We start from the raw sequence: 22,850 nt of genomic DNA on the forward strand, positions 1-22,850 counted from the left end.
TGCCAGGGGCAGATACATAACCATGTAGAATACTTGATATTTGTGCTTTGAGTGTTCAGCCTCTATAGTCCATAGTTTTTGTGTCAGCTGTTGTAATTGCTCTGTATTTATTGCAGGAATAACTGCATTTACTGAAGAACTTAAGGTGTATCCTGCCAGTATAAATGGGAAATTATCTTTCGAAACTGTGATTATCAAACAGGGAGGACAGAGAAGCTTTCTAAGCCTACAGTAACTCAGAGTAAGCAAATGATATATTTTAAATTATATTTCAGTATTTGCATTTTCCTTGGCTGAACAAAAAGTTCTAGCTCGTGTCCCTCTGGGTTCTCCTTTCTAAAGAAAGATGACAGCTGTTTTTCACCCTTTGTTGTTGAAGGTAATTTTAGATTTAAAGAGGCCGAGATGTTTATATAGGTCGTAGTTGGTACGTTTTTGTTAGAGGGCCGTACCCGTGCTCCGCAATCCGCTCCCCAGGCCTGGGAGCCGCCATCGGCGGTGCATTGCTTTGGCCTGTGGCGGCGCTGCGTGCCGCGGGGCGGGCCCGCTGCCGCGCGTGGCTGTGGCGGGCGTGCGCAGCCCGGGCCGGCCCGCCGAGGGACGCTGGGCCGCGGCGGGTGCGTGGGGAAGCCGGGCGGGCGGGCTGCGGTTGGGCCCCTCGCGCGGCCCAGGCGAGGGGAGGCGGCGGCCGGTCGGCGAGCAGCCGGCGCGGGGAGGGGAGCGGCGCCCGCGGGGCGGGAGGCAGGAGCCGGGCAGGGGCAGAGTTGGGCTCAGAAACCTGAGGCGCCGCCGTTCGCGGCGGGAGCGCATCCGAGGGGCCGCCGCTCGCAGCTCCGCCTGCTCCGAACAGGCCGGGAACGCGGCCCGGCCCGCGCGGGGTCCGCGGCGTTCAGCCGCGATCGCGTGTGCGCTGCGAGACGAGCAGCGGTGCGTGGGACACACACGTGCGCTCTGCGTGGGCTCTGGAAAGCGGGTAGTGGGCACCAAAAAACAGTACACCTATAAACAGCAAACAAGAGAACGGCAAAAATCAGAGGGTGTGACTATATCAAATCTAATTGGCGGCTGGTCATGCGTGGTGTTTGCCAGGGCTCAGTACTGGCGCCAGTTCAGTTTAATCTCTTTATCAATGATATCTGGATGAGGGGATTGAGTGCACCCTCAGTAATTTTGCAGGCAATACCAAATTGGGTGGGAGTGTTGATCTGCTGGAGGGGTAGGAAAGCCATACAGAGGGATCTGGACTGGCCGAGTCCATGGGCTGAGGCCAGTTGCATGAGGTTCAACAAGGCCAAGTGCCGGGTCTCGCACTTGGGTCACAACAACCCCAGGCAGCGCTACAGGCTCGGGAAAGAGTGGCTGGAAAGTGCCTGGCAGAGAGGAATCTGGGGGTGTTGGTTGACAGCTGGCTGAACATGAGCCAGCAGTGTGGCCAGAAAGGCCAACAGCATCCTGGCTTGCATCAGGAATAATGTGGCCAGCAGGACTAGAGAAGTGATCATCCCCCTGTATTCAGTGCTGGTGAATGCCCACCTCGAATACTGTGTTCAGTTTTGGGGACCCTCAGTACAAGAGAGACATCGAGGTGCTGGAGAAGGGCAACAAAGCTGGTGAAGAGTCAAGAGAACAAGTCTGATGAGGTGAGGCGGGGGGAGCTGGGGCTGTTTAGCCTGGAGCAAAGGAGACTGAGGGGAGACCTTATCATTGTGTACAACTGCCTGAAAGGAGGTTGTAGCATGGAGGGCGTTGGTCTCTTCTCCCAAGTAAGAAGCATTAGGACAAGAGGAAATGGCCTCAAGTTGCACCAGAGGAGGTTTAGATTGGATATTAGGAAAAATTTCTTCCCAGAAAGGGTTGTCGGGCACTGGAACAGGCTGCCCAGGGCAGTGGTGGAGTCACCATCCCTGGAGGGGTTTAGAAGATGCACAGGTGAATTTCTTAGGGACATGGTCTAATGGCAGCGTTAGGTTAATGGTTGGACCGAATTTTGAGGGTCTTTTCCAAGCTAAATGATTCTGTGATTCTAAGATTCTATTTTATATGCTTTCATTGAGTTTTATCTCAGGTTTTCATTTACATCAGGAAGTGAACATGGCATTTAAATAGTCAAAGTGTATAGTAGTATTTCCATGTTTTAAACCATTCCCATGAAGTCTGCTGCAGTGCTCAGCGTGGCAATCATGATGAGCCTGCTTGCCTGCCTAGTGAGAAGATAAAGGAACAGTTGCATTGGAGCAGTTAAGGATTGCTCGACTTTTCCACTTCTAGGGTTTTATTTTTTCTTCTCCATTGTTCATCCTGGTTGCATTTTGTACCTTAGAAGATCTTTCATTCAGTATATTTTTTTTCTTTTCTTGAAGGCATATCAGAGGATTACAGATGGAAAATGCAATGTCAAGAAAAGTATTTGTTTAAGTATTACAGAATAAGGAAGCATGGTCTGAATGAAGTTGCCTGTGCCATGTAAATGCTTTGAAATTTTGTAATGGCAGAAGCTAGGTCTCCAGACATTAAAAGATCCCGAATAAGTTTGTCGCTCAGTAGAAACAATAAAAAGAAAGGGACAACTAAAAAAGTGGAAGCTAAAGGAACACCATCTATACCTTCAGCATCCTCCTCCATTACTTCCTTTTTTAACAATGTTCCCTCTGCTGAAATTACCTGTCCCGTTTGTGGGCAAATGGTGCCAAGATACAGGATAAATAAGCACATGGATGAAACATGTCAGAGAAACCATGGTGAGATTGGTGTCATTGATTCAACAGTCAACTCTTTTAAGAATGAGCATCCCTCAACTGCAAATGTAAACAATAATTCCAGCTCATATTTTTCAAAAAACCTCTTAAATCTAGAAACAAGACCTTCCAAAAGCAGTTTCCTGAAAATAGGAGAGTGTGCAGCACAGCAGTTTAGTCCTTATTTTAGCAATAATAGTTCAGTCTGTAGTGTTAACAATGAACCACAAGCTCAAACAGTTAAAATAATCTCTTTGGGAAGCCTGGCATCTAAACTGTCCAGAAAACGTCATATCCAGGGAGGAAAACAGATCGTGTATAAAGAGATCAACTCTTTACCTCCAGCTGTTCCCAATATGTGCAAAAGTGCTGCAGCACAAGATGATGATGAGATTTACGCTGAGTGTAGTTCTCAGAAAGAAAATCAGCTTGCTCAGAGAGTGCAGCAGGAACAATTTTTTTCAAAGAAAGAACCTGAATTTCAAGAAAAAATAAACGAATGTAATGGAGAAGACCTTGCGGATATTGTTCAGGTATCATTACCAGCTGATAACATTAACGACAAAAGCTTACCAATTGCTACAAGTAGCACAAAACCAGAAAGCAGGTCTGGAGGTGTGATGCTTAATCCTGATAAATTTGAAACACCTCTAGCTATTTATACGTCAGCAGAGCTGAACAACAGTTTGGAAGTCAAGACTCAGCCTCACAGTCAGGTCGTTCCTTCTTCCAAGACTGAAATGAAGTGTGGTACACAAAATTGCTTTAGCAAGAGTGATGTACAGGTACTTCCTGTGGAAGTTCATGAAGACTTAAAGAATGAGATTAATCATGCTTTGTCAGAAACTGTGGAAAACGTAGAATTTCAAAATTCCATTGGGGACATTTTAGACAAAATAAATAAGGTTAGCTCTGTGCCCAGCTCTCCTGGTCACCCATACTACCTCCAGAATTTTTTATTGGTGCTGCAAGCAGTCTTGAAGAATGAAGATGATGTCAGACTCTTTGATGAGCAGGATATGAACATTATAACCAAGTTCTGCAAATTATCAGGTATCTTGTTTTTTTAAAATATGTTTTACATTGCATCTTGTAGAGAGAACTGTTACGTATTTTTATGTGAAGAATACTATACCAATTGGGAATTTAACTTGATAAATTCCTTAAGGGAAGAAGCGCCTTTTTCTCAGAGACGTATCCCTCAGTGGCTTTTTGTAGGTAAACTTTCCTAATTTAGCTTTAATTGAAGATTATTGTGAGTAGTGGAGACTGGTAAGAAATAAGGAGATAATGATTATGTATATTTCTGGGGCTTTTTGAAACACTTTTTTTTTTACTGTTTTAATACTGTTTTTTAGAACCATCAATCAACTTGCTGCTGCATGTAAACATGTTTCCAAGGAAGGAAACTCGTAATACAGAAATACGAATGTTTGTTTCTGTAAAGTTCCAAATGATATCGTGGATTGACACCACAAGACATTACGAAAGAGAATATTAAGGTCATGACTTGCTATTAGCAATTATGTGGAATTTTTTCAAGGCCAATAGAAAGCTTTCAGTAAGTGTTTTTCTAATAACTTGTATAATGTGGAGAATAATGGAATGAGGTTAGGTCACTATATATGACATCACAAGGTGACAAAAATGGAGAAGTGTTTGGTTTAGCTATTTAGGAAGAAATATAGCCCTGATAAGTAGTTCACAATCTCAGTTCCTTAAAAAAAAACCCAACAAGTCAGTGCATATCTAAGAAGTACTTAAACTGTGGTGGAACAATCTCAGAAATGTCTTTTTTGACTTAAGATCTTCTTCCAAAGTTTAGCACCTGGAAAGGACCATATGAGCATTCTTTATTTGCCCTACTGGAAAAGTCAGCTCATCTGACTCAAACCACCTTAAGAAATGGTTGCTAAAAAGGTGAAGAAACTCCAGAGGAGGAAGAAGGGCTCTAAACTTACACAGGTATTTCTGCAGTGGTTACCTAGTTACAGTTGAGGTCTTACATATTATAATAATTACAATTATGCAGTAACTCCAAACACTTCAAAAAATGAATAATACTAGCATAAGTTATGAGAATATTGTAAGATGAGATCATAACATAGGGCTGTATTTGTCAAGAAGCAGCAGGAGCAGACGACTCTGCATGGGAAGATGAGCCAGGAGCCAAAGGGGACAGCAGGGCAGGCAGGGGCCACATCCTCTCCTCACCTGCAAGGGGCACAAGCCCTCATTGCCTAAAGAAGAACAGAGCGGATCCAGCACCAGTGCTGCCATCAGCCACGCTCCAGTTGTGGTAGGGCTCCAGGCAAGTCGGTAAGCAGCAAGACAGGTGCAAGGTGAAGCCAAGTTAGCAGGGTATCTGACTGGGTGCTGGCATGCCACAGCAGAGCTTTAGAATGCAGTCCACCAGTCCAAGCTTAAATACAGCTCCTGAGCCGATGAAGGGAGCCCTGACAAAGGCTCACACAGCTCCTCCCAGCTGTACTGTATCAGAGCTGGCCTTGAGTACAAGCAGCCAAACCTGTGGGAGCTGGGATGGGGTTACAGAGCCTATTGGTGCACACAAGGCCATAAAAATATTACAGTAGTTAACTTTCTCCATGTAAATGTGTATAGGGTGACATCTTAGAGCTTGATAATGCCTTGTTTATGGTATGATAGTTAGAATTGGAATATATAAAGAAAGAATGGATGGTAAGTAACCAAATTCTTGTTACTGGCTCTCTGAGGCAAGCTGTAGATGCATATCATTTACATCCAAAGAAGATCTAGGCATAAAATTACGGTTAGGTCACTACTGGATGCAAGCTTTTGCTATTTTGACAAATACTAAAAGAGGTATTAAGGATACAGCTTCCTTATTTCCACAATCCCTTCTCTGGATGAGTACAACATGTTCCATTAAATAAAGGAAGTGCTTATTCCCCTTCCAGTAGCGTGATTTCAGTATTCTCCTCTCTTGGTTCAGAATACAGAAAGAATTACTGCAAAGTGCTGCTGATAAATCCGTGTCTGCACTGACTCCTAGAGTCACAAATAAAACAATCTCTCTTTGCAGGGTAGAAAAAAATGCAATGATGAAGCTATGAGAAGTGATTGGATAGCAATAAGTCAATAGATAATGAATTCTCAACATGTGACAGATGGTTGTGTTTACCTTCAAGAAATCTTAGAATACTTTAAAAGTTCAGGTGGATGAGTTATCTGTTCCACATTAGAAGTTTCTACCTAAACAAGTGTTGTCTTTCAGATGTAACACTAAAAAAACCCCACAGACATGCTTAATACTATGAAGTTCCTTGAACAAAGGTGTTCTCCAGTATTTCATTATTTTCTGCTAAAACGTCTATGATTCTTCAGTGAGTTATCTCTAATGCTTGTTATGAAAGGAATGATATATTTTAAAGGATTAAATTTGAAGCAATCCTTTCTTATTTCCTGCCCAGCTTTCTCAGAAGTGGATGGCCTTTATGTTGGATGTCTAGCACTTCCAATTTTTTAAGTACTGGAAATAGTAAATGAAAGTAGGGAAAAGCAGAGGTATATTCATAACAAGTAATCTGCAGTGCAGTATCAGGTTTTGTGCTCAAGATGAAATCTGTCTGAACTGAGCTGTAGCATTAATTTTTTCTTTGTATTCTCCATGTTTAATTTCACTGCATGTTGCAGTTGAAAGAATTTAAATGCAAGCACATAGTTTTGGTGATACTGCTTAATATACTTTGTGAAATCGTCCTTCCAACTTTTATGCAACAGAAAAATTCTGAGAAATGTTGATTTATAGTCACCAGTGAAACTGAGGTACAGAAAACTGAACAAGAGAAAATAACTTCTTTTTTTTTTCTGTTGGATTTTAATGGATCATAGAGGGTGAACTTTTCTAAGAACTTCTGCATCTTTTTGCTGACAATATTTCAACCTAGAGCAAATTTTTGTTTCAGTGATACACCTGAAACTTTCTTAAGATCTACCAAAGAAAAAAAAATCCCCCAAATCTTCAGAAGTAATGTACTTCAGAACAGGATGTTTAAGAAGCAGTAAATTACTTGCCCAATACCTTTTTAGTCTTCTATTTGTCATTCAAATCCAGTAGAGAGAAAGCGGGCCTCACATGCCTTCACTGGATTGCAACACTAGTTTGTCAGTCTCCATGGTCTGGAGAAAGGATGTTTATGTGTTACTCAAGCTTTTTCCTGTTTCCAGAGTTGTAAAAACTGGAGACAGACTTCAAAGGAGTTATAACTCCACAGAGAAAATGACAAGCTTATGCGTCTGAATGAAGTTCTCTCAGTGAATTGATCCTGGAAACATTCTATTGAAAAAAAGACTGAATAAGTCTTTTTAAGGACAAGAGAATAGTTAAATAAACATGCGAAAGTTGCCTGCAGTTTCTTAAATATGTTTAGGACTGGTAGTCTTTCAGTGTCTGTTTTTATTAATGATCAGTTTCACTTCAGCGGCAGCAGACATGGATAAAACAATTGAAGTTAATGAGGGATGAATTAAGTATTCGAAAGTGTGCTGAATGTAGTAACAATAGCTAGACTATTTTCAACCTAGATTTAATAAACTATTTTGTTGAATTTCAGCACTGTTAGTATTTTCAAAGTATTTTTTAAAGGTACTTTGAGAGAGCATTTCCCTGATAAAAAGCAAATTGGTAGGAGTTTCTTTACCATGTATTCAATAGATAGATTGTCTTTGGAAATACAAGAATCTGAAGACTACTACACAGAAAGGTATTCTGTGGTTATGAAATCATTCTGTCACACTACAGCTTCTTTTGTTCCCCATCATCAAATAGTTAGTTATTGAATGCTGAAGAAATAAAAAGACCTATTTAACATAACAATATGCAGAGTTTGAAAAATGAAGCTGTCTTTTCATAGAAAACTCTTTCTTAAAGACAAGCATTTCCAAAATGCATTTCAGCAACATTCATTATCTACAAAATACATTGTAATAATTTTCTACCTACAAAACTGAAAGATTCTAATGAGCAAAAATTACGTGGAAAGGTAAGTTCTGGTTGTAAAACGTGGGCAGATTTAAAATGTGTTTTAGAGGATATCTGTGTCAACGTAACTTTTCTAGGTAAGGTGCATAGTACTATGTTTTACAATTTAATTTTCTTTTTATCCTTTCCTGCTTTAAATAAAAATTGCAGTTGGTGGGCAGAAGTTATATGTGAGACTTTTTCAACGCAAGCTGAACTGGTTAAAGGTGAACAAAATAGAGTATGGAGAGATAAGCATGGATTTGTCACCAATAATTGAGGAACTGTCTGAAGCCAGATTTCTGCAAACAGGTATGGCCAGCATTAATAGCATTAATAGCCAATGCTGCAGGTGCTTGCTTCCAGTCTTGTTTGTGGCCATGTACTGTGGTTGGATCTCAGATATAGATTGTAGTCTTGTCTCTAGTCTTATGTCTGACTCATCTCTTAGGCCAACCCTAGGCCTGACTGATCATCATGCTTTTTCTGGGGCTGCCAGTGTAATCTCATAGCAGGACTTGTGCTCTGCTCATTCTGTTCACTGATGGTGGGACGGCACCAGGGTTGGTGAGGACACCGCTAGTGCTGTGGTCACTCTTGACTCCTGGCTCATTCCCCATTGTTGAGCAGCTCTGCTCTTGCTGCTCCCTGGTGGCACTTTTTTTTTTGCATTACACAAAGTTTTAGTCATTAGGAAGACAAGTTTTTCTGAATAGCGTTTTTTGTAACTTGGCAGAATTGTGTTATATTTGCTTTTGTTTTGAAGTTTCAAAGTGCATTTTTTCTGATAATTCCATTCCTTCAAACTGGACCTTTGAAGAGAAGAAATTTCAAGCTGAACCAGCTAGCATTAATAATATGTGCTTGAAGAATCTAAATCATTGGATTAGTACTAGGTTGTATGAATGTACTATGCTTTGAGCTGCTGCTTGAGTGTATATGTATAGCACATAATGAATATATGTGGATCATTTTACTTTTAGAATCTGAACTGGAAGACCTGTGTGAAGGGTTGGATTTGCTTTCGGCCCCTGAGCTAAAAACATTGGCAAAGATCTTTCACTTGCCAAACCCAAATGGTCAGAAACAGCAACTTGTGGATGATTTTCTGAGGTTGGCAAAACAACGTTCAGTGTTCAGCAGGAGTCAGGCTGGTATTGGGACAGTGATTTTAAAAAGGTAACTCTGTTTATAGTTAAATTTTTCAGGTGAATCTAAGTTATGCTTCAAAGGACTCAGCATAGATGCGTTTTGAAGAGAGAAATGCATTTAGTAAATTTATGAATAAAAAAGGGCAGCATTAAGTTTTTATTCCCAGGGGTTCAAACAGAAGGGTAATTAGACTTTTTTTTTCCAGACTGCGTCATGCTTTTCAGCTATGGGCATGATTATCTCCAAAGTTACTCAGTTATACTGAGAAAAAATTCTGAATTATTTAAAGCAAAAGCAGTGCAGAAAAAACATCTATGGACATGTAGGGAAAGTCATTGCCTATTAAAGCAACTATCTGGTGTGTGTTTGCTGGGTGAGCTCTTCTAGTAGAATTAGAGGAGAGCAATAATCTCTTTTTTTTGTGATTGACTTTGTACTTTAGCATAGAGCCTCCTTTTTGGCAATATTTTTAAAGGGAAAAGATTGTTTGCTTGACAGTGTTCTTTCCTGTGAGTTTTTTGACTGTGGCTATCACAGCTGATTTTGTGATAATTAAGGATGTTTTAATTTAAAGAGTTGCAGTTGTTTCCTCCTTCTGATCCAGGTGTAGAAAAGTTCAGTATGAAAATACTTTGTATCACTTGAGATTTTATTTATTCTCTTTGATACTAGATACTTGAACTACAGGATGATGCATGATGCTTAATTGGTATAAATATCTCTAACAGAAATAAAATTGTTTTCAAAATATTGGCTTAAACTATACAAAGGAAGGCTAGAAAAAAAAGTGTTCATGAAATGGAAAGGAACCTGGGAAAATTAATTACATTCAAAAAATGTTCTTGGCACTGGCTTTCTCCGTACTCCAAGGAAAGAAGCTGATAGTTACTTGCTCAGCCACATTGACTTTGAGAATGTGATGCTCTTTGCTTTAGTTGACAGCTGAAACACTTGTTATCCCATGAGACCAGAGAAAATCCTGGTTTACATCTGTACTGTGCTGTGGACAAGTATCAGAAATCTTGTCTTGTATGAAAAGGCTGGATGAAGATGTGCTGATGGCGATACCATAAAACAAGGGATCTCAAAGTGTGGTCTGTAAACATGGCCCTAACAGCAAACTGCATCTTGTTGCTTGTTGGTACTGCTGTTAGCAATCAGGACACATAACCAGGGGCGTAGTTATATGCGGTGCTTTATTTCAGCGCTGGGAAACCAGGGGTTCGCACCCAAAGCTGGCTTCGCTGGTCAGTTTAAGTTACACAGTATTTATACAGTCCATTCACATACATATTCATATATTCATTAAGATACGTAACGGTTACTCAATATTGATTACAACATCGATTGCTACATCTTGGAACTATTTTGTGCAGTGTCCTCACTCTATACGTATTTAGGCTAAGATAAAAGCTAGGTTGTTAAGATAAGAGTGTACTCGAACACGACATGCTTGAACATCCTCTCAGGGACAGTTTACAAAACTGATTCATCCTTTCAGGAACATTTTGTAAAACTGGTTCGGTTACTAACATTTCCCCCCTTTGAAAATGCTTTTCTATTCTTAGACAATGCATTTTCACCTCAATCAATTTCTTCGATTATTCATTGGTAATTCTCTTCAGGTGTGATAGTTCCAGTCGTGCTTCTTCATAAGCTGGAGGGTTATCAAATATTGGATTAGCATAATTCCTACTCAGGATACTGAAAATGCGATTATTCCTAGCATTTGTTTGACTAATTATGCGCTTAATACCTACATACAACAAACAAAGAAGAACAATCACAATTGCAAGTACAACTACACTTTCTAGTAGTGAATGTACCCATCCTCCCAAATTTAAATCGAATTTATTCAACAGAGCTCCTATCCAGCTCTGTTCTGCATCTTGTCTTTCCTTTTGCAGCTCCACTTGTGTTTGGGTCAGCTCGGAAATGTCTTTCTCAACCTCTGAAGTTACGTCTGGAATATGGATGCAGCAGTGATCGATTCTGTCTTTCAAATATCCACAGACGCCATTTTCTTTTAATAACATTATGTCGAGTGCCATTCTATTCTGCAAGGTCATTTTAGTCGTAGCTTGTAATTGTATATTGAGATCCTGAAAACCTTTTTTAGTTATTCTAGCCAATCGATCCATTTGCCCGATCAATTTATCAATCATTTCTCTATTCCTATAGGCTGCAATTGGTGCAAAGAAAGATTCTAGTGCCCAGCTAAATTTAACACTGCTTGATGGTTCATGCCACACATCATCCTCGTTTATTTCTCGTTTATGTCTGACCTGTAATAGTTCTTGCCTATTTTTCAAAGGTGACCTTTTCCAAATGGGACATAGTGTTGGCAACCCCAAAGTAATTTCTCTAATTGGTCCTCCCATTGGCAAATGTGTGGTCCAGGTCCCATCACTTAAGGCCCAAACTAAATGTCCCATACTGCCTATAACTCCTTTACAGTCAATTTTGCCTTTATCAATGCCAATTTTAAAGGCTGCCTGTGAGTCTAATTGTTTCCGACAAATGCAGCCCGTAATCACTGCTACTTTGACAATGGACAAAGGTATCTCTTTAATGTCTGTTTGACAAGTTACCACCCGTGAGCAATTCCACCATGGTACTGTCATTCCTTCTGTTACATCGGACCACCGTATGCACTATGGAATTGCTTCACTGTATTGGTATTGTTGTATAATACTGAATGTCCACATATTGTTCCATAATTCAGTTATGTTTTTGTTATCCTGATCTTTGCATTCCCAGTAGGTCTGTTCAACCTTTTGATTAACTATTTTAGTGGTCCACTTGTCATAGAAGCACCATCTTACATCGTGGAATCGTCCTATTGTAATATACCTTGCTTTAGGGAATTTTAAACAATCTGCCCTGTGTCCTGGCGTTTTCCATTTTTGTCGTTCTCTTATCCTTTGTTCAGTTGGGACTTCCTCTATTCTAGTGTGGTATGCTATCTTACCAGTTCTGTTTATTTCTGGTAAGGTAGTAGCGATTATTCCCCACTGTACTGGATCCTCAGCTGATTTTGGTATGGGAAGGCAGGCAGTGATGCTACTGATATTTTGTGTTCGTGCAAAGTCTCGGATTAATCCTATCATTAGGTTCTCTGCCTGATTTTGTACACTTTGTACTACCTGTGGTACCTGGGTACTTTCACTGCCTGGCATAGCAACAAGGAGTAGCTGTACCCAAAGGAGAGTTAGTTGCAATTCTCTTCTACTTGAAGTTTGACCCTTGAACTTTTTATTAGTTAATGCATTTCTTTAGCTTTTCACTAGAGGTTACATGTACTGTATAATTTCTCAAGCTGCTTCTTTCAAGGAAAATCAAGTTTACACATTAATTGGCTCAAAACCAAAATTATTCTCATACTTTTTCAGTATATTTGAATTTTTGTAAGTGATGGTAAAAACCATTTGTTATAATAATTTTATTTGTCCTTCCAGGGTGAAGGACCTGGCTGGAAAAACTGTCAGGGTCTGTAAAGGCCCTCGGGCTGTCTTTTCTCGAATTCTGCTGCTGTTTTCACTGTCAGAGCCAGTGGAGGAAGAAGCTGGTAGTGCTGGCCAAGGCCAGCTTTTCACAGTCCTCATGGTAAACATGGGGCGTATGGTATTCCCCAGTTACACCATAAATAGGAAAACACGGGTCTTCCAGGACAGAGAAGATCTTATCAGGTAGGGGGAGCTTTGGCAGTTTGAAAATCTCTCTATTTCTAGAAAAGCTTTACTGCGGTACTTGTGTAGGCAAGTAAGAATTCATCATGTAGAACTCCAGATGTAAATAGGTAGAAGTGCACTTCTGTAATGATTTCAAATGCATTTTTGTATCCAGGTAGCACTTGTAATTCACAGTGCCTTGCATTTTTAACCAAAATAGCATATTTATTTGCTTCACTATAATCTGCTGCTGAAAGTTGTTTCTTAATTTGCTGTGATGATTGAGTGGACTCTGAACAAATAAAAAAATACATTCTGTAGTTTATAAGTGATTTTAAACATAGTGTACCCTGCTAGCGTAAACTCTGCTGATCCTACAAGACTAAGAATAAAGTTGGCTGCGTGGTTCAATGTCTTGGGACACTAGGAGGGAGTTTTTAAAAGGTATTTTATGATTTCTTTTAACTATAAATACTTTTTGACCCTAATACAGTTATTATGTTTCTTTTTTCCCTTAGGTATGCAACTGCTGCTCATCTGTCAAATGATATAGCCACTGCAATGGTAAATGGGAACTGGGAAGAAGCAAATCATCTGTATATGTGTGCTAAAGAAACCTGGAACGAGCTGAAAAATCACCCCTCCTTGAGGTAGTAAACTAGAAACTAGCCTAGTGTTAATGTGAAACTATTAAGTGTGTTATTTTACTTTTGGATCTTTTCCTTTTGAGGGAGGCTTATAGGCTAGTGATATTACTTAAACATGATAAATTTAGAAGCTTTCATGTTCTTCAAAGCTTTGAACTTCCTGGTTTTTTGTTTAGCTTTTAAGCAACTACATGAAAAAGCCTTTTTTATAAAACGTTGGGAATGAGTTGATAGGCGCAGTAAAGCAGTAAGACATTTCTGTTCTGTGTCCAGTGTGGGAGAACAAGAGCTTTATTTTTCCACTGTCATAGTTTGTTTTTGTGGCTTTCAGACAAATAGCGATAAGCAAAATTTAAAAATCACTGTGAACAAGAGAATGTTGCAAAAGTTATGGTAAAGTGTACTGAGTTATTAATCTCTTCAAACTTCCAAGTGGGTGTCATTCAGGAAATGTTACTAAAGATCTGAGAACTGAAGTAACGTGTTTTTTTGAAGCACCATTCATCAGTTTTCATTTCAATTGTTTTGTTTTCTGGCTTAATGATACACCGAAAGTTAAAGCCTTATGTTTGGCATTATATTCATTTTTGTGGCAACTGATTTAAAATAGTGTTCATAGAGGGTCATTTGGAGGTCTATTCCATTTCACACTGAAGACAACAGAAAAACCTATTTTTATGTCAAGAAGACATTCAAAAGACTGTCTTGAAACACAGAGGTGCCTACCTAAAGGGTGTTAGTCTTTTATGGCATGAAATGCCTGTTCTAGCCTTTGTCTTTTGTTCAGCTGTGTTTCTAAAGTTAACTGTCTGAATTATGAGAAGAAGTTGGCAGCAATAAAACATGATGTAATAAATTATTGTTTTGCATCTGATGTAAAACTAATTAACTAATAATTCCACTGCTGAAACCAAAATGTGCTGTGCAAGTGCAGCTTGCAGCTGCTGCCTCAGCTAAACTCTTCCTACATCTGGGTTCTTGACTATGCAGCTGGAATAGCCATTTCAGTTCAGTTTTGTAAATGCTTTAGATGTAAGTAAGTATGTAAGTAAGTAAGATGTAAGTAAGAGAATTTTAAGAACTTTGAAACGCCATCATTAAATTGATCTGAGCTGCTCTTATCTTTCAGCTATCACAGAGTTCTACCTGAGTATCTGCGACGTTTCACAGTTGGCTGGGTGTATACAAGAATACTTTCTCACGGTGTTGAAATTTTGCAGAGACTTCACATGTATAAGGTAAAGTGGTGAATAGGAATATGTGTTTAATGTAGCATTGTACATCAATTTAAATTTCTTATGTGGCTGGAAAATTGTTATAATGTTTGCTAGGACTTGCTACAGTTCTCTTAGCAGGTTACTTTGAAGGAAAAACAGCCTTTTTTTTTTCCTGCTGCTTTAAGAAAGTTTTAAATGGTTTTGATTTCTGCTTATGCTTTAGAGATTTACAATATGTAATATAGCATAAGACTGTTGCCAAGACATTATTTAAAGATAGCTGTGTTTCACTGGATTTGGTTATTGCTTTTAAATAAGAAAATCTTGGGAAAAAAAGTCTACTACAAAATCCCTCCCTCTTCACCTTAGGAGCTAACGTCTCTAAAGTCCTCTGATTTATACGTTAAAGCAAACCAGGTTATTCTGAAAAAGACTTTGCCTCTGCAAAAAAGGCAGCAAGTAACATTCAGGTCTTTTTCATATACAATAAGGAATACAGAAAGGGCAAAAATATTGTATTTTTGGCAGCTAACCTTTTGAGTTTATGTAAAAATATTTCAGTTTTAGTGTTTTCAAGATATATCCACGCACCTGAGTGCATTGGGTGCTGGAGTAATAACGGGTTTTGAATTGTGCAAAGTTTTAGAGTACCCAGTATTTAGAGCGGAAGTGGCAAGCTAATTACATAATGAAACTTCAGCTTTTTTTTTTTAACTCAATTAATAATGATACAATCCTGTCGCTACAGGAAGCCGTGCAGGAGCTGCAGACTCTTCTGTCTCAGGATGTGTATTGTACTGACAGCAGAGGGCGATGGTGGGATCGCCTGGCTCTGAATTTACATCAGCACTTGAAAAACACTAAGAAGGTATCTTCACAACTGCATGCTGTAAAGCTGCAGACACTGCGATTGTTGTCTGAAAACATTAAAAAAAAAATTCATATGAGGAGAACAATGGGGTAGGGTCTCTTGAAAATGCAGCTATTGGTAGGAATCCCAAGGATAGGCAATCAATTTTTCCTAAGAAATTGAATATTGAGTGTACTGTTATCCTTAGTTGGCCTGCTTTTTTTCTGTTGCATAGAAGAACACTGTTAGGCATGAAGGATTGTGTGGAGTTATCAGGCAGCAGCTTCCTTGCTGTTCTGCCTTATAAATTTGCGTAATGGGTGAGATACAGAGAAATTTCTTGCAGTAAACACTTCTGCTTCTGCACCTGAGTCATGATGAGGCCATATCTGGAATGAAAAAAAAAACCAAACATGATTAGAAGGAGTTTTTTTTAATGTTTTCGAACAAAAAGTAAGGAAAATAAGTCCTTGGCTAACTGTGACCAGTGGGGTAAAGGTTGTTTTCTATATCTGGACCAGTTTTGGTGTGGGGTTTCTACTGCAGGGGGTCAAGCAGTAGACAACCTCATTTCTAATTTGTTACTTCTACACAGCTCTAGCAGGGTTATCTGTCCTTAATAGCAAATTTAAACTGTTTATATGGTTCTACAGGAGAAACTGTAATGGACCACCCTTAGACTAGTAAACAAGAACATTCATGGTTTTAGATAGCATGTATTACAGGCTATGCTTATCCTGGTGTGTTTAATTCTGTTAGGAAGGCAGAGGATGGGAGAAGAGGTTTTGAGGTAATCTTAGCTTTTGCTGAATCTTTTCCCTCTTCCCTTCCAGCAGGACACATACACCAGTAGGGTGTGTTTGTACAAGTAAAACAAATTATTTGTGCCGTCTGTAAACTTGCTGGTCTCAAGTCTGAATGATGCAGTTCAGGCTTTTAGAAACACTGTGTACATGCAAAGCAGTTTTTGAGTTTGCTGAGTGATTAGCTGGCATGTAGCTGAATGAGAGAAAAATAACTGTATGGGAATGCAAGGATTGTGTGCAGGGATTATTGTAAATCTCTGTAGAACTTTCTGGCACCTCTGGATAGATTTCTGCAGCAGAATACAAAGGAACCAGAGAAAACTGCAAGCTGCAGTACAGTTTGTGCCTTTGAATTCCTTGTGAGCCAGCACCAGCTTTTCACAGATTTTCTTTTGAAGAGCCACAAGGCATAGAAGCCACTGTCTAACTCATTTTAGGCCTCAAATTCAGTTCCATGAATTTTCTATGCAAGAAACAGCAGATGGTAGTTGTGTCAGCTGCTGGTTTTGAGGATTTATAGGTACAGGAGATTATGTCCTTTTTCCCTGTCTGTTAACATATAAAAAAGAAATATTGTCCATGATTGAAAATGAAACTCGGTAGGACTGTTTAGGTCCCAGTGAAGTGTGGGCAGACTGAAAATCAACTTTTAGCTAAGAGACAAAGTAGACCAATCTAATTAAACACATCTAAGATAGCTGACCAATTTGGCAATGAAAAATAGAAATAAAAAGAAGTTTTAAGTTCGGGAACAGTGGCAGCTGTAGAGTTATTTAAAATAAGCATAGAATGATTTTTTTTTTTCCTTGGTGTTGCTTCCTTATTTCACTAAGGCTATTGTGAATTGGGATTAAAATGCTGGTATTTTGTCTTGCATTTTAATTCTCAGAGTCTCTTAAGAGGGAATAATATCATAGGCTGACAAGCATCTGCAGTTGTTTCTTCTACCCCCCATATCAAGCTTTTTCCAGATTTGGAATTAGAAGTTGTACAAAGGCAGGCTTAGTCTCAGTTCCTTATTTATAAATTGGGACAAAGTGCCTTCCTCAAATCACAGAAACTGTGTCAGATTTGAATAAATTTTTGGAGTCCATATGTAAGTCTGGATGTTCTTCAGTGCAGTAGTGCATTGGTCTAAAATTTGTTCTGTATGTACATTCTTACACAAGTTATCCTTTTTTTTTATTATGTGCTGCTAAGAAGTTGGTTTAAAAGTATTAAATTTATTTACCTTAGAACCAACTCTTTTTTTTCTGGTCACTTACGTAGAATTTACACGTCCTTAATCTTATATTGATCAGCAGAAGTGGAGAGTAATTTCTTTTTAATGTACTAGTGCAAATTCGAACCCAGAAACCTGCTAGTGCAAAATATTACTCACTAGTTAGAGCTTCAATACATAAGTAAGAAAGATGGCCTTGTCTTACATGCTGTTTTCTACATTCCCATTTTTGTGCTCCTTAAATCAATTGGTCTTTTGGGCTCAGTAAGTACAGACAGATGTGCGTAGGTCTTTCTAAATTACTGCTTGTTACCTTGCTCTTTGCTAGGCCATTGACTGCATTAGGAACGGGCTGGCAGACCCATTTGTACGCACTGGGCACCGTCTCGCTCTCTACCAGCGGGCCCTACGAATCAGAGACTCACCAAGCTGCAAGCAGTTCAGATGCCTGCTTGATGACCTGCCAGTCATAACTGTGGAGGATGTGACACACGTACGTAAAGTTGATGGTGGTTTCTGAGAAATAACATCTCATAAGGTCTTTTTTCTTCTGACAAGAAAAAAAATCTGGGAGACTTGTTATGTGCTAAGCCTCCGACTTACTTGTGCTACAGGAAAATAAATACAAATGAGTTTTAAAACAAAAGCATCTTGTAAACAAGTATTTCTACTTATTTAATAGCTTCTTAGCTGAAATCAGTCAGCTGTACATGGATTTAATTTGCACTGCTTTACTGAATATGTTATGAATCCAATCAGCTATAAACTCCACTAATTTTCCAGCAGCGTTCTCAGAACCTTTCTGTCTGAAGAGTCTGATCAAATCAGTGCATTGCCTCTGATGTCTTTAGGCCAAGCATTCTGTGTGTAAGAAAAACTAATAGTAACCTTAGCATGTTGTCAGTGTTGGATTAATGTCTAAAAAACATAAGGGTTTTTTTTTAGTAACCTTTGGAAGTTCTGCACTCTGTGTACTATGCAGTAGGATGCACTTGCATCATATTGGAATGTTGGTTTTTTTAACTCATTCTTTTCCCTACTGTTGCAAAGATAATTGTATCTGGGCAAAGTCAAAACAGAGCCTCACTTTTTCTCTCGGCCTTGTCACTGCATATCTCCCTACATCCGTTCTTTTTCTCAGTCCAGAATCAGTCTCCTCAATCATCTGTAATTTTTCTTCCTGGTCCTGCATATAGGAAAACTACATTACCATCTGCTCAGCATTTTTGCTAGACATTTTTTCTGAAAAAATTTCCAGTTTATAAAAGCTAAACAGAATGATTTCAAGGGAATGGCAGGTTACATTTTATTTGGTTGATTTTTGGAAACAAGTCTAGTTCTGATTTTAAGAAAACTGAAAAGGAGGAGTGTGTGTTTTAGGAGAAATTCAAATACCTATGCTAAGCTTTTCAAATGCGATGCTGGAAAGGTAACTAGTTCTTTTAATATGTTCAGGTTACAATCAAAGGAAAGATGTGTCCTCAGATGGGAATGGGAAAATCTGTATTTCTGATGGAGGATATTGGTGACGAAGAAGGAGGCAAAGACTTCAGTGTATCCACAGTCATGTGCTCAGTGGAGGAGCTGGCACTAACTCATTACAGGCAGAATGGTTTTGATCAAGGTAACAGTGACTTCCTTATTTTTTGTGGTACAGTAAAATAACTGTGAAATTAAATAATCCATTTACTAGGCAGTTTAGCTAATAGACCAGTTTTAGCTGATTCATTTTTCCAGTTTTTAATCTGATTTTATTTCCTTCCCAAATGGCTCTAATATGTAATTTCCTTACCAAAATGCTCTGATATGTATTTTCCATATGAGCTGCTTCTTGCCCTTTAATTATTTGCTGCCTCAATATACCTAAAGTGGTTTTGAAATGTGTTAGGAAAAAAAACAATGTTTCTTCTTTATCTCCATAGAAAATCACTTAATTTGCCTTTCTTATCAGTGAATGGCTAGGCTTTCATTTGTGAGTGGTAAGATGCTAGCCGCATCTTTGAAGGGAGCGTCATTAAGGAAAGGTAAACGTCCATTGATTTTTTTAGTACGAGATAAAGATGAAAACAGCATATAGCATAGCGAGACACTTGGCAACTTCTTCTGAAAAGGCTTATTTTTGAGCCGGGAGAGCGACCCCCACTGACAGTGCACGGTAGGTGAATTCCCTTCCCTGAATTGTCATGGTCAGTAATAACACAGGGAGGGGAGTTTTTCCAAAATAGCTGTTTTCGGAGACTGGTTGAGCATTGGTCTGCTGGTGAGTGACAGCTTTTGCATCATTTTTCTTTAGGTTAGTGTTTTTTTTGTTGTGTTTTTTTTCCTTCCTCTCCCCTCCCCATCACATTAAATTGTCTTTATCTCAACCCGAAGGCTGTGGTTTTGTTTGTTTTTCTTCCTCCCTTTTGCCCTTCAGGTTGTCTCCCCCAGCCCACTGGGGCAGGAGGGATCAACAAGTGACCAGGTCTGGGCGGACTGATCTGCCACAATTTCATTTTATATAGAAAAATACGCATGTGTGCACATATATGTGTGTGTATATATCTATAGATATATATACCTATACATATACATATACATATGTGTACATACATTATATATACATAAATATAATGCATGCATGTGTATGTACATGTGTGTATACATATTACACCCTTTGTGGGCTGGAATAAAAGCAATTTAATAAGTGACAGGGATTTAAAAAAAAAAAGACGCAAAGCCAATCACTCACCACCAGCAGACCAATGCTCAACCAGTGTTATAAAAAAAATGTAGTATATTACTAGAAAGATGTTTATATATGTATTAAAAATGGTTTATATTACATGCAGCCATACATGTGTACATACATATATATACATATGTGCGTGTATACATACATGTATGTGTATATGTAGTCTGTAATGTAATTGAATTTTTTTATATATATGTATACACACACACACACACACACACACACACACACACACACACATTTTTGTTACTAATATATTGAATTTGTAGTATACTGGCTGGGAATAGGTCTGCTGCTGGTGAGCTATTGCCTTTTGCACCACATATATATGTGTACATGTATGGCTCCATATACATATATGTATGTATACTTGTATGTGTGTATTTATGTGTATATGTATAATATAAAACATTTTAATATATAAACATTTTGTTATTAATGTATTATTTTTCAGTGTGATTTTTTTATATTGTGTATTAAAAATCGTTAAAGTTAGAAGAGTAAATCTTATTTGTGACAGGGCATAGTACTTTAATCCTACACTGTAAATGAAGGCCACTATCCTGGAAATAGAAAGCATTAGCAAATTGTGGAAGTAATCAACTGCATTTATGACTTGATGCTGTGATGTTAGTATATACTGACTTCAGCTGTTTATAAACCTCAACAGAGCACGTTTCTGGTTTGGATCATGACGATTTAGTCCCTCTTCATAAGAGACTGCTGTATAAATTAATGTTTCATTAAATTTTGTCCTTTAGGTATTCATGGTGAAGGCTCAACATTTATTACGCTGTATGGTATTCTAATGTGGGATATAATTTTCATGGATGACATACCTGACGTTTTCAGAAATTCCTATCAGGTAGTTTTGAAAGGCTTTCTTTAGTTAATTTCTTTACCCATTGCTGTGTTAAAACCTTACTTGGGATTACATTAACATTTTATTCGGAGGGACTTTCCAGACAGATCTTGGTGCTTGCTTGGTTTTATTATTTGTTATATTTGGCTTGTTACTAAGGGGCTCCTTGGTAAGTAATTGCCATGTAAGTCAGGATTGACTATCAGATAGGGTGGGATTCAGCTGGCTAAAGGCTGAATAAATCTGAACTCACAGGTCAAGGTTTCCTTTATAGTCAGTGGAAGAATACTGCTATACCATAGCACTGGCTCTTAAAATGTATGCAAATATTTTCCCATTTAATAAAGGTTTATGTGGTGGACACGTTCAAGTTAAATTGACTCAATATTTGAGTGACTTTGACTTGAGATAAATAAAATACAAAGCAGGGCATTCTCATTCTTGGAATCGCTGCTTTGCTGCCAGCTCCTCAGAGCTGTATTTACCTTTTTATACAGACATTCCCCCTGGATTTATACACTGACAGCTTCTATGAGAACAGGAGGGATGTCATTGAGGCCAGACTCCAGCAGCTTCACACGGCTTCCGCAGAGACCCTGGCAAAGTTGATTGCTGACACCTGGACCACTCAGGAGGGAAAAGCAGCAGCACTGGTTAGCTGGGGGCGTTTTATTTCCCTCCAGCAAGTCCAGGTAAGCAACTGTTGTCCAGAGTGAGCAGGCAGTTCGATGAGGCTTGCTGTTCAACTGCACATGGCCAATTGCACTGAGCCAAGACTGCTGGCGAGTGTGGGAGGGAGGAATGGGTTGCGGACCCCACACTGTTCTGCCTAGTCCCAAGTACTGTGATGCTTTTCTGATATGGTCACTTCTCCTGCAAAAGTAGTTAGGAACACGGTAGGCAACATCTACCTAAATTCCTCATTACACGTTACTAAACAAAAAGCTGAGATGAGCTATAGAATATTCTTGTGAGAGCTGGGAAATGGCTGTACAGGAAATTGAAAAAAAGAAAAAACCAACACAACAACAAAAGGTGCTAACTGCTAAAACTTCTCTTCCAGAGCCTTGCCACTTGTCTTGGAGGAGTGTTTCTGAGCGGTGTTTTTAGGCGACTTTCCAAAGATCTACGCCATTGCAGAGGGGGACTTCCTGACCTGGTTGTGTGGCGTACTGACACTCATCACTTCAAGGTATGTTGGGAGATCATGGAAACAGTCAGTGCTGAGCTGATCCTGCCCTTAGGTATAAAACCTTCCAGCTGTAAGCCCGTACAAACTGTATTTTCCTGTTGTGCTGGAGTTAAACCTGCTGCTCACTGGCCCAGCAGCTATGGCAAGTAGTGGGTGATGGTTTATCTGCTATTCCATCACATTATAAATATGTAAAGGGTGAGTGTCACGAGGATGGAGCCAGGCTCTTCTTGGTGACAACCAATGGTAGGACAAGGGGTAATGGGTTCAAACTGGAACACAAGAGGTTCCACTTACATTTGAGAAGAAACTTCTTCTCAGTAAGGGTGACAGAACACTGGAACAGGCTGCCCAGAGGGGTTGTGGAGTCTCCTACTCTGGAGACATTCAAAACCCACCTGGATGCCTTCTGTGTAACCTCATCTGGGTGTTCCTGCTCCAGCAGGGGGATGAGATAGACTAGATGATCTTTCGAGGTCCCTTCCAATCCCTAACATTCTGTGATTCTGTGTATTGTTGTAGAACAGGTCTGTGGAGCTAGTAGTCTTTTAGTTCCTCCACAGGCACCTGACTGATCATCCACATTTCTTTGTAGCTGGTGGAAGTGAAAGGTCCCAACGATCGCCTGTCCCACAAGCAGATGATCTGGCTGAGTGAACTGAAGAAGCTGGGCGCGACAGTGGAAGTCTGTCACGTGCAAGCTGTGGGAGCCAAGAGTAAACGCCTCAGTTGACAACACGGGTCTTGATCGTGTGGGTAA

At 39.4% G+C, this 22,850-nt stretch overlaps 1 protein-coding gene across 2 annotated transcripts; it reads left to right on the plus strand.

Moving 5' to 3' along the window:
• Window positions 1-35: 35 nt before the first annotated feature.
• On the plus strand, window positions 36-22,841 carry FAN1 (FANCD2 and FANCI associated nuclease 1). 2 transcript variants are annotated; one of them, XM_082060993.1, is made up of 14 exons: window positions 36-241; window positions 2,361-3,788; window positions 7,909-8,049; window positions 8,721-8,916; window positions 12,348-12,578; window positions 13,079-13,210; window positions 14,337-14,445; window positions 15,173-15,292; window positions 17,631-17,795; window positions 18,758-18,926; window positions 20,798-20,901; window positions 21,396-21,590; window positions 21,962-22,090; window positions 22,686-22,841. In XM_082060993.1, exons 2-14 carry the CDS (start codon window positions 2,486-2,488, stop codon window positions 22,821-22,823), a joined length of 3,132 nt encoding a protein of 1,043 aa, XP_081917119.1. In that variant the 5' UTR covers window positions 36-241; window positions 2,361-2,485; the 3' UTR covers window positions 22,824-22,841. The 2 variants fall into 2 exon arrangements, with proteins under 2 accessions (XP_081917119.1, XP_081917118.1); XM_082060992.1 differs by lacking the exon at window positions 36-241 and adding an exon at window positions 538-617.
• The last annotated feature ends 9 nt before the right edge of the window (window positions 22,842-22,850 follow it).

The sequence above is a fragment of the Streptopelia decaocto genome (genome assembly GCF_964273445.1).
Source record: "Streptopelia decaocto genome assembly, chromosome: 9".
Classification (NCBI taxonomy): domain Eukaryota; kingdom Metazoa; phylum Chordata; class Aves; order Columbiformes; family Columbidae; genus Streptopelia; species Streptopelia decaocto.